This window comes from Bubalus bubalis, chromosome 18 (assembly GCF_019923935.1).
Source record: "Bubalus bubalis isolate 160015118507 breed Murrah chromosome 18, NDDB_SH_1, whole genome shotgun sequence".
Taxonomy (NCBI): domain Eukaryota; kingdom Metazoa; phylum Chordata; class Mammalia; order Artiodactyla; family Bovidae; genus Bubalus; species Bubalus bubalis.
Genome location: NC_059174.1, coordinates 50,714,843 through 50,731,345, shown reverse-complemented (window position 1 = coordinate 50,731,345; position 16,503 = coordinate 50,714,843). Strand labels below are relative to the sequence as shown.

Below are 16,503 nucleotides of genomic sequence, written 5' to 3'. Positions count from 1 at the left end.
TCCTTAAAAAAAAAAATATTTATTTGGCTGCATCCAGTCTTAGTTGTGGCCTGTGGGATCTAGTTCCCTGACCAAGGATTGAACCCAGGCCCTGCATTGGGAGCATAGGGTCTTAGCCACTGGACCACCAGGAAGTCCTTGGCCATCTTAAGTCAAAGGCCCTTTATCATTAAATATGTGGTTTTACACGTTACTCAAATTGAATCTATAATCCTATGACTTCCCTACAAGGCCTTCGTTCTAAATACTTATCTGGCTGCACCGGTTCAGTTGCAGCACTCTAGATCCTCAGTTTTCATTGCGGCTTGTGGGATCTTCAGTAGCAACATGTGAACTCTTAGTTGCGGCCTGTGGAATCCAGTTCCCCGATCAGGAATCAAAGCCAGGCCTCTGCATTGTGAACACAGCGTCTCAGCCATTGGACTGCCAGGGAGGTCCCAAGCCTTGATTTTAAAGTGGAGGAAATGGAGGCCCAGAGAATAGAGATTTGGCCAGGACCTCAAAGTCAATGGCTGAACCCAAACTAGAACTAATGCTCCCAGGAGGAAAAGGGGAGCGTTTGGGTTCCTCCAGCACGCTGGCCATGATTCTGTCACTTGGCCAATGATCCTCCTCCCGGAGCACCCTGCTCACTTCACAGTGAGGACTGCACTTTGCCTGTCCCTCCCCTCTGCCTGCCCCCCTCCTCTTCGGCTCTTTCACAACCCCACAACCCTCATGGCCCACAAGACAAGGCAGAAATGCAACTCTGTAACTTTATTTGGCTCTGTGAAAAGGGAGGGGTGTTGGTCTGGTCCAGCTAGATCCTCAGCCCTTGAAGGCAAACAGGAGGCCTAAAAGGATGCCCCAAGAAGGACTCCGACAAGGGGTCCCTGCACCAGTAAACAGGGCCTTTTCTACGATGTTGATGACCTCAGTCACTCTGATGCTCCCAATATGGTGAAAATGGGCTAAAACGCTGGTATGTTCACGAGCACAGCCCATGAGGAGGAAGGTGGTATTAAGAAACCCTGCAAGGAAGAGAGGGGGCAGTCAGGGACACTTTCAAAATGCAAGCGCCCTGCCCCTCCTTCCAGACACCCCTCACCAACCAGGACACCTGCTCACCCCCCAAAGACTCGGCATCAGGCACCTTCCCCTGTTCTCCTTAGAATTCTGTACCACGACCCCCAGCACCTCTCCAAGCCCCACCCGCCTCCCTCAGGGATGGAGAGGCAGCAGGCATGGAGCAGGCATCTGAGAGAGAAAGTCTGTGTCCTCTCACCTGCCTGGAATTTCACTGTGGAACTGTAACACTTGGTAGCGTCTCTGGGGCAAGACTCACTGGAGACAAAATTTGGGAGGCAGCTCTTAGAGTGCTCGCCCACACAAGTTGGGCAACTGTGGGAAGAAGATTTTAAAGTCTTGGGAGTCCTGGCCTTGAGGTGCAATATAGCATTCATGTTGGTGAGGTTATTGCACAGATAGGTCCGGCAGACCCGGCTATAGGAGGCGATGGACAATCCAGGTGGCGAAACCAGGTAGGAGACTTGCGGGGGGTAAGATGAGGCTGGGCTGCAGCCTTTAAAACCCAGGATTCCCTTTCTGGTCCCTGCAGAGCAGAAGATTGGAGAGCTCTGATCAGTGTCGTTGGCCACACCCAGTCCAAACTCCCACCCCACCCCACCCCACCCCACCCTGCCCTTGCTGTTCACTCTGTCCCACCACCAGCTATGTGTCTCCCCTACTGTCTACTCGCTGCTCAAACCTCCCAGGTTTTATCTGCCTCTCCTCACCCCTCTCTCCACAGGAGGAGCCCGTCTGCTCCTCTCTCCCGTGTGTCCCAAACTTGTCTTCTCTCCCACCTCCATTCTGCCCTCTTATCCAGCCCACAGTGCAACCAGCTGGGTCCTGCCCCTCTCCTGCTGGTGTCTGGATGTTGTTCCCAAAGATAAATATCTGGAACTGAAGTCCAGAGTCCCTGGGTGCTGGGAAGGGAAGTAGGGGTCAGAAGACCAAGCCAAAACAATGCAGCAAAGTCACCCCCGCCCACCTGCCTCGATGAACACCAGCGTCTCCTCACAGCCCTCATTCAGTTTGCACACCATGCTCCTCAACAGAAACCATTGCCACCTATGGAGACCTACAGCTCTGAAGAGTGAAGATGTTGCTTCATAGCACAGAAGAGCTTCAGCCCCTAAAGAGAGAATCTTTATCTGGTCAACTGCTCCTCACATTGCCTTCTCAACCCTTGAGCTGCAAATCAAGAGCTCAGCCTCCACAGATCTTGTCCCCTGAGGGACCCAGATAGGCAGCTTTCCCTCCCCCAGTGACAGGAATCCAGGCCCCCCATCCTCCCCAGCCAAGAGGGTCCTGAAGCATCCAGCCCCACAGGACATACAAGGCAGAGAGGAAATGGCCCCCAGGAGACAGAGCAGTTGCATGGGGCTGAGATGCTGGGGTCCCATGGTCCTGTGTTTGGGTCCTGGATTCTGGAACCAATTTCAATCTAGGTCTCAAATTCCGTTCTTGTTGGCCTCTAGATCACTGTTTATGAAGCAGAAAGTTGATTATCAGTTCCTGTGACATAGGCTCCCTGAGACTTTCTGGGACACAGGTCTTCATCTCCATGGTCTTTCCTCCAACCTAACCTGAACCCACTCCGTGAGCTTCTCAAATCCTGACTCTCACTCTCCCGCTTAGTTTCTGCCATTGGAAATGGTGCTGAGCAGAGAAAGGTGGCTTATTCAAGGGGTCACTATTTATATAGGCTGTTCTCCATCTAGAGACAATGAGATCAGAACAACAAATGCGTGACAGTCAACTGATGTATTACTCAGTAACCCCTAACTTAGAAAAAGAAATGAGGACGTATTTAGTACTGAATAATAGCAAACATGCTACATGTCACATACACACACACATGTGCGTGTAAAATCTGAAGAAAACTGAATAAGGTCTGTAATTTAGTTAAAAGTGTTGTTGTTGTTTAGTCACTCAGTCATGTCAGATTCTTTTGCAACTCTATGGACTATAGATGGACAGGGAAGCCTGGTGTGCTGCAGTCCATGGGGTCGCAAAGAGTCAGACACGATCGAGTGACTGACTGAACTGAACTAAACTGATGGACTGTAGCCCTCCCAGGCTCCTCTGGGGGAGGAGTCAGTGGGATTTCTCGGGCAAGAATACCAGAGGTTGCCATTTCCTTCTCCAAGGGATCTTCCCAACCCAGGGATCAAACCCACATGTCCTGCATTGCGGCAGGATTGTTTACCACTGAGCAACCAGAGAAGCCCCAAGAGTACTGTACCAATGTTAATTTCCTGCTCATTTACTACAGTCATACAGAATGTCCCTATGGGGAACCAGAAGAAGGGTTTTAGGGATTCTATACACAATTTTTGCAACTTCTTGTGAGCTAATAATCATTTCACAATCAAAGTTTTTTTTAATTGGACAATGATTTCTAAATCAATATTTAGAAGTAAATTTATAATTTAAGTACATTTATAAAGAAACAATAAGAATTATAAAATATGCTTATGAATTAACTCAAGAAGTTATACAAGGGACAACAAAGCAACAAAATGATGACCAGAAATCAATGAAATTGATTACAAAAACTATTTACAAAAAACTAACATTCATTCTTTGACACTATTACTAAGATAATCCTCCAGCAAATCTACTCAAGAAAAAAAAAGAGAGAAGATACAAATAAAATGCAGAATGAAAAATAGGAACTGAAAGACATCATACGTCCTAAGAATAATAAAACTGTCATTAACAACTCCACATTTGGGACTTCCCTGGTGGTCCAGTGGTTGAGAATCTGCCTTCCAATACAGAAGACATAGGTTTGATCTCTGGCTAGGGAACTAAGACCCCACATGCTGCAGAGCTACTGAGCCCATGCACTCTAGAGCCCAAGCACTACAACTAGAGAGAAGTCACAAAACAAAGAAACCTCATGTCGCAATGAAGACCCAATGCAACCAAAAATTAATTTCTTAAAATATGTATTTAAAAAACAAGTCTACACTTACAAATTTGAAATATATCCACCTCATAAGTGGATAAATTTCTAAAATAATATGAAATGCCAAAATGGTCATAAAAGTGTATGCAAAGTCTTAAGCCAATAAGAATGGGCAAGGATCTCAGGCAAATTGTTAAGAACAAGAGAGAAATTTCAGTAGGGAAATAGGCCAAGTATTTGAAGAGGCAATTCTCAATTCTCAGAAAAGCAAACCAGAAAGGCTAACAAGCACATGAAGAAACACTCGTGCTCAACAATAATCATAGAAATTCAGTGTATTCAAATGAGCATCTACCAGACCGACAAGAGATCAGAAAGCTGGAAAAATATGAATGTTGGTAGAACTATGGGGCTGGAGAGGCCCTTGTGCATTGGTGCTTATGGGGTAGTTGTGGCCAGGGAAAGGGTCCTCTTCTGGACCCTGAAGAATGGAGGCGCCAAGGGTTCTGATCAGTGTCTCAAGCCCAAAGTATCATTCATTGTAAGAAGTCTGGCAATACTTAGCCAAATTAGTTTTCAGTTCAGTTCAGTTCAGTCACTCAGTCGTGTCCGACTCTTTGCAACCCCATGAACCGCAGCACGCCAGGCCTCCCTATCCAACACCAACTCCCAAAGTTTACCCAAACTCATGTCCATCAAGTCGGTGATGCCATCCAGCCAACTCATCCTCTGTTATCCCCTTCTCCTCCTGCCCCCAACTCTTCCCAGCATCAGAGTCCTTTCCAATGAGTCAACTCTTCGCATGAGGTGGCCAAAGTATTGGAGTTTCAGCTTCAACATCAGTCCTTCCAATGAACAACCAGAACTGATCTCCTTTAGGATGGACTGGTTGGATCTCCTTGCAGTCCAAGGGACTCTCAAGAGTCTTCTCCAACACCACAGTTCAAAAGCATCAATTCTTCAGCGCTCAGCTTTCTTCACAGTCCAACTCTCACATCCATACATGACCACTGGAAAAACCATAGCCTTGACTAGACGGACCTTTGTTGGCAAAGTAATGTCTCTGCTTTTTAATACGCTATTTGCTGCTGCTGCTGCTAAGTCGCTTGAGTCGTGTCCGACTCTGTGCGACCCCAGAGACGGCAGCCTACCAGGCTCCACCATCCCTGGGATTCTCCAGGCAAGAACACTGGAATGGGTTGCCATTTCCTTCTCCAAAGCATGAAAGTGAAAAGTGAAAGGGAAGTCGCTCAGTCGTGTCCGACTCTTCGAGATCCCATGGACTGCAGCCTACCAGGCTCCTCTACCCATGGGATTTTCCAGGCCAAGAGTACTGGAGTAGGTTGCCATTGCCTTCTCCAATATGCTATCTAGGTTGGTCATAACTTTCCTTCCAAGGAGTAAGGGTCTTTTAATTTCATGGCTGCAGTCACCATCAGCAGTGATTTTGGAGCCCAGAAAAATAAAGTCTGACACTGTTTCCACTGTTTCCCCATCTATTTCCCATGAAGTGATGAGACCAGATGCCATGATCTTAGTTTTCTGAATGTTGACCTTTAAGCCAACTTTTTCACTCTCCTCTTTCCCTTTCATCAAGAGGCTTTTTAAGTTCCTCTTCACTTTCTGCCATAAGGGTGGTGTCATCTGCATATCTGAGGTTATTGGTATTTCTCCCAGCAATCTTGATTCCAGCTTGTGCTTCTTCCAGCCCAATGTTTCTCATGATGTATTCTTCATAGAAGTTAAATAAGCAGGGTGACAATATACAGCCTTGACGTACTCCTTTTCCTACTTGGAACCAGTCTGTTGTTCCATGTCCAGTTCTAACTGTTGCTTCCTGATCTGCACATAGGTTTCTCAAGAGACAGGTCAGGTGGTCTGGTATTCCCATCTCTTGAAGAATTTTCCACAGTTGATAGTGATCCACACAAAGGCTTTGGCATAGTCAATAAAGCAGAAATAGATGTTTTTCTGGAACTCTCTTGCTTTTTTGATGATCCAGCAGATGTTGGCAATTTGATCTCCGATTCCTCTGCCTTTTCTAAAACCAGCTTGAACATCTGGAAGTTCACGGTTCATGTATTGCTGAAGCCTGACTTGGAGAATTTTGAGCATTACTTTACTAGTATGTGAGATGAGTGCAATTGTGCGGTAGTTTGAGCATTCTTTGGCATTGCCTTTCTTTGGGATTGAAAAGAAAACTGACCTTTTCCAGTCCTATGGCCACTGCTAAGTTTTCCAAATTTGCTGGCATATTGAGTGCAGCACTTTCACAGCATCATCTTTCAGGATTTGAAATAGCTCAACTGGAATTCCATCACCTCCACTAGCTTTGTTTGTAGTGATGCTTTCTAAGGCCCACTTGACTTCACATTCCAGAATGTCTGGCTCTAGGTGTGTGATCACACCATCGTGATTATCTTAGTCGTGAAGATCTTTTTTGTACAGTTCTTCTGTGTATTCTTGCCACTTCTTCTTAATATCTTCTGCTTCTGTTAGGTCCATACCATTTCTGTCCTTTATTGAGCCCATCTTTGCTGAATTGTTCCCTTGGTATCTCTAATTTTCTCGAAGAGATCTCTAGTCTTTCCCATTCTGTTGTTTTCCTCTATTTCTTTGCATTGATCGCTGAGGAAGGCTTTCTTATCTCTCCTTGCTATTCTTTGGAACTCTGCATTCAGATGCTTATATCTTTCCTTTTCTCCTTTGCTTTTCGCTTCTCTTCTTTTCACAGCTTTTTGTAAGGGCTCCTCAGACAGCCATTTTGCTTTTTTGCATTTCTTTTCCATGGGGATGGTCTTGATCCCTGTCTCCTGTACAATGCCACGAACCTCCGTCCATAGTTTATCAGGCAGGTTCCATGAAGACCTCCAGGTCTTGGAGGTCTTCATGGAACTATTCAACTTCATCTTCTTCAGTGTTACTGCTTGGGGCATAGGCTTGGATTACCATGATATTGAATGGTTTGCCTTGGAAATGAACAGAGATCATTCTTTCGTTTTGAGATTGCATCCAAGTACTGCATTTTGAACTCTTTTGTTGACCATGATGGCTACTCCATTTCTTCAAAGGGACTCCTGCCCACAGTTGTAGATATAATGATCATCTAAGTTAAATTCACCCATTCCAGTCCATCTTACTTTGCTGATTCCTAGAATGTTGACATTCATTCTTGCCATCTCCTGTTTGACCACTTCCAATTTGCCTTGATTCATGGACCTAATATTCCAGATTCCTATGCAATATTGCTCTTTACAGCATCGGACCTTGCTTCCATCACCAGTCACATCCACAACTGGGTGTTTTTTTTGCTTTGGCTCCATCCCTTCATTCTTTCTGGAGTTATTTCTCCACTGATCTCCAGTAGCATATTGGGCACCTACTGACCTGCGGAGTTCCTCTTTCAGTATCCTATCATTTTGCCTTGAGCGGCAGCTGTGCAGGCACAATAGGGCCAAGAGGAGCTACTCCATGTACAAGGTCAGGAGTGATGACGGTGAGGAGATACCCCTCGTCCAAGTTAAGGAACAATGGCTGTGTTTGCTGGAGCAACCGTGAAGAGATACCCCACGTCCAAGGTAAGAGAAACCCAAGTAAGATTGGTAGGTGTTGCGAGAGGGCATCAGAGGGCAGACACACTGAAACCACAATCACAGAAAACTAGCCAATCTGATCACATGAACCACAGCATTGTCTAACTCAATGAAACTAAGCCATGCCTTGTGAGGCCATCCAAGACAGATGGGTCATGGTGGAGAGGTCTGACAGAATGTGGTTCACTGGAGAAACTGAAAGTGGCCCAGTCGTGTCCAACTCTTTGTGACTCCATGGACCGTCCATGGAATTCTCTAGGCCAGAATACTGGAGTGGGTAGCCTTTCCCTTCTCCAGGGGATCTTCCCGACCCAGGAATCGAACTGGGGTCTCCTGCATTGCAGGCGGATTCTTTACCAACTGAGCTATCAGGGTTCACTAGAGAAGGGAATGGCAAACCACTTCAGTATTCTTGCCTTGAGAACCCCATGAACAGTATGAAATTAGGTTTACGAATAGCTATTTCTGGTATATCCTAGGTACACAAAACAGGGATTTCCACCTTCAACTACAAATGAACACATAAAAGGATGTGGCAGTATGGTGGGGATAGTGAGCTGAAGGCAACATGGGCATCCCTCCCTGAGACCAAGTGAACATGTAACACACAGGGGATGCATACCATGGAATATCATGCACTAGTTAGAAGCAACTGGTTAGCTGTACACATCACATGCACATGGATGGATCATATAAACACTGTGCTGATTATTTTTAATAATAAACAATCTCACTTGCATAAGTTAAAAACATCATGCATATAAAACACTGCACATCTTGCCACGAACACACACAGACTAAAAGAGATATGCATGTGCCATCTGAAATGAGCACCTGTGGGACAGTTAGGGAATAAAAGTGGGAAAGTGGGGATTACTGGAAATTAATAAAACGCTGTAGGTAGTACAAAGTTCTTAAGACTTTGAACTCAAAGACAGACCAAGGTTGGAATCTTTACCTCTCCACTGACTAGCTGTGTGATCTTGTGCCTCTTATTGAACTCATTCATAAAACATATTAAAAATATATCTCATAGACTTATTATTAAGATTATTAGCATAAAGTGCCAGGCAAGTGCTAAGCTCTCCAAAATGTTGCCCCCCTGCTCCCCCATCTCTCTCTCTCCACTATCTAAAAGATCAAGGTCAATCTCTTAAGCTGGCATTCAAGCCTCCCACACACAAGCCACCCTTCATCCCTCAGACAGGCCCCAAACAACCTTTCCAATTTTGTCTAGTTCTGCTCCCCTGCACAGCAGTCCAGATAGAGGTCACTTCTGCCACACTTTTCTGACCAGAATACCTGACACAGAGGATGCGTAACCCAGAAATCTGCAGCAAACCAAGAAGCCAAGACCAGCAGAAAAGATGGGACATGGAAAGGGGGAATGAAGACAGACAAAGGATCAAAGGAGTTGGACCAAGCAGGGGACAGGGCACACACCTACCTGGAATGCAAAACCACAGGCCCCAGCAATCTGGGTACAAGCACGGACACAACCAGAAAAGACTGGAATAAAACCCTAAAGGAAAAAGGGTTGAAGTAGCGGTCAGAGGAGACACCATTCCTACAAGAGAAACCACACTGAGAAAGAGGAGCAAATTAACGGAACAGAAACTTGCAGGGAGACAGAGGATGAGCAGCAGAGAGAGCACAATTGGGAGTGGCAGAAAAATGAGAAGTTAGGCACAAAGATCGGGTTCTGGGGTGGCGAGGAGACTATCTGAGAGGCTCAAAGACAGAAAAGGAGACAGGGCGGGATGCATAGAGAAAAGGGGACAACACAGAGGATGGGGGTGGGGAAACCGTGAGATGGGTCTAATAGAGACGCACAGAGAAGGCTACAATTACAGAATGGAGGCCAGAGAATGGGGTGAAATCCGGGAGGAAGATGAACACAGAGGGGGAGAAGGTTAAAAAGAAAAATCACAGAAGTATCTCGGGAACCAAAGACGGGGATAGGAGGGGAAGGGGGACAGACTATGAGGGGATAAGGCATGTGGAGAAAGGGTTTCGAAAATCAGCAGGATGAACAGGCAAAGAGAAAGACTCCTGAGAAGGAAAACGTCAAATTTAGGGAAATCAGCATGGACACAGCCAATAAGAAACACAAGGAAAGGGCCACAACGTTAGAAGGTGGGACCCAGAGGGGAAACAAGGATATCACAGGTAGGGGAACATAAGAGAAATGTAGATCGTGAGTTGGGGAAGTGGGAGGGAAGTGAAAAAACACACGGGCGTCCACGCAGTGAAAAGCCGCTCAAGCCAAGTCCTGGCTACCAAACGCTCTAGAGGCAGGGCGTTGCAGCTCAGGCCAGAGAGCGAGACTGCGCATGCGCCGATGCATCCAGGTCAACGTTCGCGGGAGGGCGGGCCAGGCGGCAGTTCCTGGGGGCGGGGCCAGCCTTGTACTGGAAGCGGTACTCGACGCCCCATTGGCCATCTCTCCCAAAAGGGGAAGAACAATTTGGGAAGGCAAATCACAAGGAGAAGGGACAAGTGCGAGACTCAACTCGACGCGCTATTGGCTGGATAGTCCAGCGCGAGGAGAAGCGGACCGGAGGTAAAGGGGCGGGCTGTCAGTGCAAGATCTTGAAGCCCATTGGTCGGTCGCCTCAGCGCCGGAGACGTCGCTTGAAGTTCATTGGTCCTTTCGAGAAGGGGCGGGAAAAGTGGCGCGAGCGCAGCCGTTCCTCACGCCACTGTCTCACCGCCTCCTTTCGCCTCCTCCAGATTGACTCTAACTCTACTCCAGGCTGTGGTAACTCCGGACTGACGGGACGAACACGACCCCGCCCCTCCGTGTCTCTTTCCCTCCCTCTCCTGCTCTGGACTCCCCGCCCCAGGCATCCCCTCGCCTCCCTGCTCGCGTTCCTCGCGCCCCCTTTGCCCTTCCCCCGCCCCGCGGACCCTGGGTGCGCTCCCCGAGCCCCGCCCCCTCCCTGAGACCCTGGAGCGGGGCGGGGCCGCGGACCCAGCGTTTGGGGGGACAACTCCAGAATGGGGTGCGCGCGAGGAACAGCTGAGTGGGGCGGTGGGGCAGGAGTGGCTCGAGACTACTTGTTGGGAGTCGGTGAAGGCGCGTGATGGCCGGGCGCAGCGACTTGCCCGGGTTTGCCTTATTTGGAAGGAGTGTGGGTGCAAGAGAAGAATTTGGGCCGTGGGGGGTGGGAGTCTTTGTGCCTAGATCAGGGCCTGGCACGTGGAAGGGGCTCAGTAAACCTTTGCTGAGGAAATGAAAATAATTCTTGAAAGTGGGACAAGGGATTCTTGAGAATGATATATTTACTGGGGTGCAAGGGGGTCTGATTAAAAGGGCTGCAGGTAGAGGTTGAATTGCACGGCATACATGAGGGTTAAGGATTAAAAGGGGAACATGAAAGCATGTGTGGGAATTGGATAACTGCAGGAAGGAAGGATGATAACTGTGGAAGAGGATGCCAGGAAAATCGTGGGAATGGAGTGGTGATGAAAAGGGGAGTGTAAGAACTGTTGCAGGTGGCATGAGAGTGCCTGAGTGTGCCCCAAATTGGTATTTGTGCTTGGGAAGGTACAGATGAGCAGAGAATAATGTTTGGATCGAAAGATACATAAGAAAGGAAAGAGGAGAGAGGTTCTTGGAGAGGAGGATGCCCCAGGAAGGGTGAAAAAGGGAGAGAGCCAGGGGAGAATCAAGGGTGACAGCTGAGTCCCGGGATGGGCAAAGTGGGAAAATCCTTCTGGTGTGGTCTCCCAGAGGCAAGACGGATAGTCAGGACAGGACCCACGTGGCCACCCTGACCCTCCACTCCTGCCCCTAGATCCATGGACCCCAATGAAATGGCTGCTGTCCACCATTGCCCTTCAGACTCTGCCACAGGGGGTGAAAGCAGAGCCCCCCAGGGCATGGAACTTATCCCCAGGAGAGCTGTCAGTCGCTCTCCAACCTGTGCCCGTTGCCGCAACCACGGTGTCACTGCCCACCTCAAGGGCCACAAGCGCTTGTGCCTCTTTCGGGCATGCGAGTGTCACAAATGTGTCCTCATCTTGTGAGTATGAGATCCGGAGAAGGGAGAGGATGGGCCTCATCTAAAAGGTGGCTGACTTGACTTTTGACTCACCACTCCCTGTCTTTAGGGAGCGCCGAAGGGTCATGGCTGCCCAGGTGGCCTTGCGTAGGCAGCAGGAGGCGCAGCTAAAGAGGCACCTAACCCAGGAACTCATGAGAGGGGCAGCTCCTCCCAAAGCTCCCAGCCATGTCAAGAAGGGAGTCACTCGACCGGGGGTCCACTGTAAGTGTCACTGGCTGTGGCCAGAGGAATTTAGGCAGAAAAAGCTTAAGTAGGGAGAAGAGCCCCACTCTTGCCACTGAATTGATGTATGATCTTGGGCAAGGAGTTTCTGTTCTCTGGGCCTCTCCCTCCCCAACTGTAAAATGTGATTTAAGTGTTGGAAGGATGTAATGAGATCAGGGGGTAGAAATGGGACAGAGGGAGATAAAAATTCAATTTTGGGCTGGAGTGGGAGGCACTCAGGAGAAAGAGCTTCCCAAAGCTCTCCCTGGTCCCTCACAGCTGGAAAGGAGAACATAGCACCCCAGCCTCAGATTCCCCATCATGTAGTTCCACTGGCACTGACACCTCCTGGAAAGGTAAGGAAGGCCTGTGCCAGTCCCAGTGGCACAAGGTCCCCTTGGGCCCTGAGGGAGTGACTCCTGTCCTAGCCCCTGCCCAGATCCCTTCCTTTGTGCCCACAACACCTGGGTTCTAGGTCCAGCCCTGACTTGCTATGTAATCTTGGGCAAATCACTTCTATTCCATGGGCAAAATGATGGGGTGGGATTTTGCAGCCCTTCAAGCTCTGAAGTTTTGGGGCCCCAATTCTATCCTAGAACATTCCTTCTCCAGCCTTGAACTTGACTCCAACCTGTGCTCCCTGCCCTTGCAGGAGAACTCTCGGGGCCCTCTGCTGCTCAGTCGTCCCCCAGAAGCCTTACCTTTGCCCTGGACTCCAATGCCTCCAGGCCCTTGGGCCCCTGGGCATTGGCTGCCTCCAGGCCTTTCCATGCCAACCCCAGTGGTGTGCCGCTTGCTGTGCCAAGAACCTGCTATCCCGCTGCATCCTTTTCCTGGTAAGATGAACTCAACGTTAATTCAACAGATATTTGAATGACTGTGTACCACTGTGTCAGAAAGAGAAGAGCGAAAGAATACAGGGTAGGAAAAGGCAAGACAGAAGCCGTGACCTCTGAACACTATATACTTTGCGTTCTCTTTTCCTCATTAGGTTTTGACCCTGGCACCACCCTCCAGCTGCCCACTCATGGCCCTCTCCCAACCTGCACAGGATCTCACCCAATACTGACAGCTCCTCTTTCTGGAGAATCCCAAGGGCCTTCTACCCTGCCCCGCACGTGAGTAGGGAGAAAAAGACATGTGTTTGTAATGTGCCTAACCCTGTGCTGGACACCATAGTAGATGATGAAGAGAAAGACTAAGACTATTGTGAGGCAGAGCTCTCCTAACTGGCTAGCTGTGAATCTTTGTACAAGTATCTTTACTTCTCTGAGCCTGTTTCCTATTAGTAAATCAGAGACAGTACTATCTTTTGGTAATAAAAAGAATTAGCAATAATATATTGAATACACTTAGCACAAGCCCGGAGAAGGCAATGGCACCCCACTCCAGTACTCTTGCCTGGAAAATCCCATGGACGGAGGAGCCTGGTAGGCTGCAGTCCATGGGGTCACTAAGAGTCGGACACCACTGAGCGACTTGACTTTCACTTTTCACTTTCATGCATTGGAGGAGGAAATGGCAACCCACTCCAGTGTTCTTGCCTGGAGAATCCCAGGGACGGCAGGGCCTGGTGGGCTGCCGTCTATGGGGTTGCACAGAGTCGGACACAACTGAAGTGACTTAGCAGCAGCAGCAGCACAAGCCCTGGCCTTAAACAAATAGTGGCTATTAAATCTGCTTAAACAGATAGGGTTGAACTGCCGACTGATGTGAGGGGTCGGGGGACATGATGGTAAGAACTTCAGAGGCCATTAGACAAAGTTTCCTAAAGGTTGGCCAAGCTCCTCAAGTTCCATGGGGATTAAGGAACTAGGAGGGAAGAAAATCAGACACTGGTAGGGCAGGAACAATCATTCAAATCCCTCTAGGTGTTTTGTCCATTGTTTTTTAAACTGACACCAAGTGTTTCCCATAATCCTTACAGTAGCTCTGGGAGTAAGAAGCTGTAAAATGTTTCCATTTTACAGAAAACAAAGCAGGGCAAACAGAGGGAGGGACTTGCCCAAAGCCACAAAACCTAAGACCACAGGCACTCAGAATCCCAGATCACAACACAGCAAAATCCTGTTCCTCTTTTCATGTATACATGTCTGTCAATGAGTTTAATCCCCTGGCATCTTTTTTCCTTATTTCCAGATGCTCAACTCTGATACTCCAGCCCTGTGGCACCCCAGACCCTCTTCTGCTACAGCCACAGGTCCTGAAAAAGAAGTGGGATCCAGGACCCTGGGAGGAAGTTCAGCTTGGGGAAGGGAAGAGTAGGGAATAATGAAGTAACCGGGGACAGGGAGCCTCTGGTGGGTGGGCTGAAGTAGGGATTCCCAGTCTGCATCTCTCCTTTGCAGGCCCCTGGACCCTCTCGCCTGACCTGGACCTCTGTCTCCTCAGAGCAGCAGCTGCAGCAGGAGGCAGCTGAGGCTCTTGTGGGACTGAAAGATTCATCTCAGGCTCCCCGCCTGACTCCTGGCCCCACCAACCCTGCCTGGATCTCCCTGCTCCATCCTTGTGGCCCGCCAGGTAACCTGTTCTCTAAAAGGAAAGGATGGGAAAGGCATGACTGAGAAACAGAGGTGCTGGAACAAGCAGGGACTAACCAAGGAGATCAGGAGGTCAACAAGTTGAAGATCCCAGGCCCCACGCTTTTCAACCTAGCCCCTTAGATTACAGTTGAGAGTTATTCAGTGAATTTATGTCTGTGTGTGCTCAAAAGCAAATGTCCAGTGCCCTGATGTCAAGGAAAGTGAGGCCCTGAGAGAGGCCTGAGAGCATATAGCAAGTCAGTGGCAAAGCCTGGTCTCCTCACTCCAGCCCAGCGCTTCTCTGGACCCACAGTGCCTGCTGAAGTCTGGAGAGGGACTGAGGAGGTATCAAGAGTCTGGCCTGGACCCTTAATAATTGCTTTTAAAGAGTTTCCTATTTGGCAACTTGCCTTTAAAGGCATCCTATTTGGAAAACCTGGATGCTTTCATAAAGTTTAGTGATAAACTTGAAGAGAGCTACAAGAATCTTGAGGCGTGAGAAACACCTATGGGGGAAGGGAAGGCTGAGATTTCTCCTGTCCAAAATGATGGGTTGGGCATGCAGTGCAGGTGAGGAAACTGGCCTGAAGGAACTGCTGAGAAAGAACCAGGTGAGTCTGGAAGGGCTTCTGATCATGGAGGTAAACAAGCAACCATACATGAAGGGGAACAAGGGAATATTTCTGAGCTAGGCAGGGATGTATTCAGAGACTCTGAGCTTTAGAAAGATAAGTATGGTGGCTGTGATGGAGAGGTTGGATGAGGCAAGACTAGAAGTGGTAAAATCGGTCAGGAGGAAGTGTTTGCTATAATCCAGGTGAACAAAGATGCGCCTGGATGAGATGGGGTAAAAAGGGAGGGTTTGCTGGGAGGGGAAATGGATGTGACCTGATCTTGCCCTCTTCCTTCCTTCCTGTAGCTGCTGCTGGAGGAAGAGGATTCCAGCCTGTTGGGCCCTCTCTCCGGCCCAGCCCAGCCCCTTCCGTGGCTCTGCATATTGGGCGACTGGGATCCATTTCCCTCCTAAGCTAGAAGCCCAGAAGTGGAGGCCCCTGGGGTAGGGGGCAGCAGCAGCCTGTAGGCATTGCATATTTGGTATTTTACTCACAGATTTCTGCATGGAATTTAATGTAGTACACGCTTCAGGCTTTTTTAAAGCTCTCAGGTGCTTTGTTAGCTTTTGGTTCCTTTTGTAGCATGGCCGTTTCCTTGGCCAAAGGTGGATATTCTCTTACCTTCCCTAGGTCCTGGCACCTTTTAAAATCCCCAACAAAAAGAAAGTTGTGCAGTTTAAGCTAACCAGTATCTAAATAGATTTCTGCATGAGTTCATGTTCCAGGGTATTCATTTGACATGTGATCCTGTATATACCTGTGCACTCATGTCTGCCTCCATGCATGTGAAAACAGAAGAGTATTTTCGTTTTGTGTCTTGGTTTGTGTGAGTAAGCAAGAAATAAACCAGTATTGTATTAAGCCACTGAGATGTGGGAATTGCTTTTTTACCACAGCTTAACCTAGATAGCATATTAAAAAGCAGAGACATTACTTTGCCAACAATGGTCTGTCTAGTCAAGGCCATGGGTTTTCCAGTGGTCATGTATGGATGTGAGAGTTGGACTGTGAAGAAAGCTGAGTGCTGAAGAATTGATGCTTTTGAACTGTGATGTTGGAGAAGACTCTTGAGAGTCCCTTGGACTGCAAGGAGATCCAACCAGTCCATCCTAAAGGAGATCAGTCCTGGGTGTTCATTGGAAGGACTGATGCTGAAGCTGAAACTCCAATACTTTGGCCACCTCATGCTAAGAGTTGACTCATTGGAAAAGACCCTGATACTGGGAGGGATTGGGGGCAGGAGGAGAAGGGGACGACAGAGGATGATATGGTTGGATGGCATCACCAACTTGATGGACATGAGTTTGGGTGAACTCCGGGAGTTGGTGATGGACAGGGAGGCCGGGTGTGCTGTGGGGTTGTGCCCACAGCTGTGCCCATGCTGATTCATGGGGTTGCAAAGAGTCGGACATGACTGAGCGACTGAACTGAACTGAACCTAGTCTATCCTGAGTGACAGAAAGGACTTGTTCACTCCTCAAAATGAAAGTCACTTACTCAGTAACTACCACAAGTAACTACAAACTTGGATTTCTTTGTATA

The 16,503-nt window shown here is 48.4% G+C and overlaps 2 protein-coding genes across 6 annotated transcripts; one reads left to right on the top strand and one right to left on the bottom strand.

Moving 5' to 3' along the window:
* Positions 1-741: 741 nt before the first annotated feature.
* Positions 742-9,918, bottom strand: LYPD4 (LY6/PLAUR domain containing 4). 4 transcript variants are annotated; one of them, XM_006039871.4, is made up of 6 exons: positions 9,787-9,918; positions 8,999-9,073; positions 2,381-2,526; positions 2,033-2,176; positions 1,265-1,591; positions 742-1,010 (listed from the first exon to the last, which is right to left on the bottom strand). In XM_006039871.4, exons 3-6 carry the CDS (start codon positions 2,445-2,447, stop codon positions 808-810), a joined length of 741 nt encoding a protein of 246 aa, XP_006039933.3. In that variant the 5' UTR covers positions 2,448-2,526; positions 8,999-9,073; positions 9,787-9,918; the 3' UTR covers positions 742-807. The 4 variants fall into 4 exon arrangements, with proteins under 4 accessions (XP_006039933.3, XP_025124989.3, XP_025124986.3 ...); XM_025269204.3 differs by lacking the exon at positions 2,381-2,526; XM_025269201.3 differs by lacking the exons at positions 2,381-2,526; positions 9,787-9,918 and having other exon boundaries at positions 8,999-9,766.
* A 244-nt stretch (positions 9,919-10,162) lies between these two features.
* On the top strand, positions 10,163-15,822 carry DMRTC2 (DMRT like family C2). 2 transcript variants are annotated; one of them, XM_025268255.2, is made up of 9 exons: positions 10,163-10,312; positions 11,352-11,579; positions 11,668-11,822; positions 12,105-12,181; positions 12,478-12,661; positions 12,817-12,943; positions 13,965-14,025; positions 14,174-14,345; positions 15,267-15,822. In XM_025268255.2, exons 2-9 carry the CDS (start codon positions 11,356-11,358, stop codon positions 15,377-15,379), a joined length of 1,113 nt encoding a protein of 370 aa, XP_025124040.1. In that variant the 5' UTR covers positions 10,163-10,312; positions 11,352-11,355; the 3' UTR covers positions 15,380-15,822.
* Positions 15,823-16,503: the final 681 nt, after the last annotated feature.

Coding starts and splice junctions, on each gene's coding strand:
- LYPD4 (XM_025269201.3), bottom strand. CDS start 9,116: ATGGTGTCTCCTCTGACCGCTACTTCAACCCTTTTTCCTTTAGGGTTT. Junction 2,177..8,998: donor CCTGTGGTTTTGCATTCCAG/GTAGGTGTGTGC, acceptor TTCTCTCTTTAG/GGGCTGAAGCTCTTCTGTGC. Junction 1,592..2,032: donor GCTGGTGTTCATCGAGGCAG/GTGGGCGGGGGT, acceptor TCTGCTCTGCAG/GGACCAGAAAGGGAATCCTG.
- DMRTC2 (XM_025268255.2), top strand. CDS start 11,356: ATGGACCCCAATGAAATGGCTGCTGTCCACCATTGCCCTTCAGACTCT. Junction 12,944..13,964: donor CCTTCTACCCTGCCCCGCAC/GTGAGTAGGGAG, acceptor CCTTATTTCCAG/ATGCTCAACTCTGATACTCC. Junction 14,346..15,266: donor CCATCCTTGTGGCCCGCCAG/GTAACCTGTTCT, acceptor TCCTTCCTGTAG/CTGCTGCTGGAGGAAGAGGA.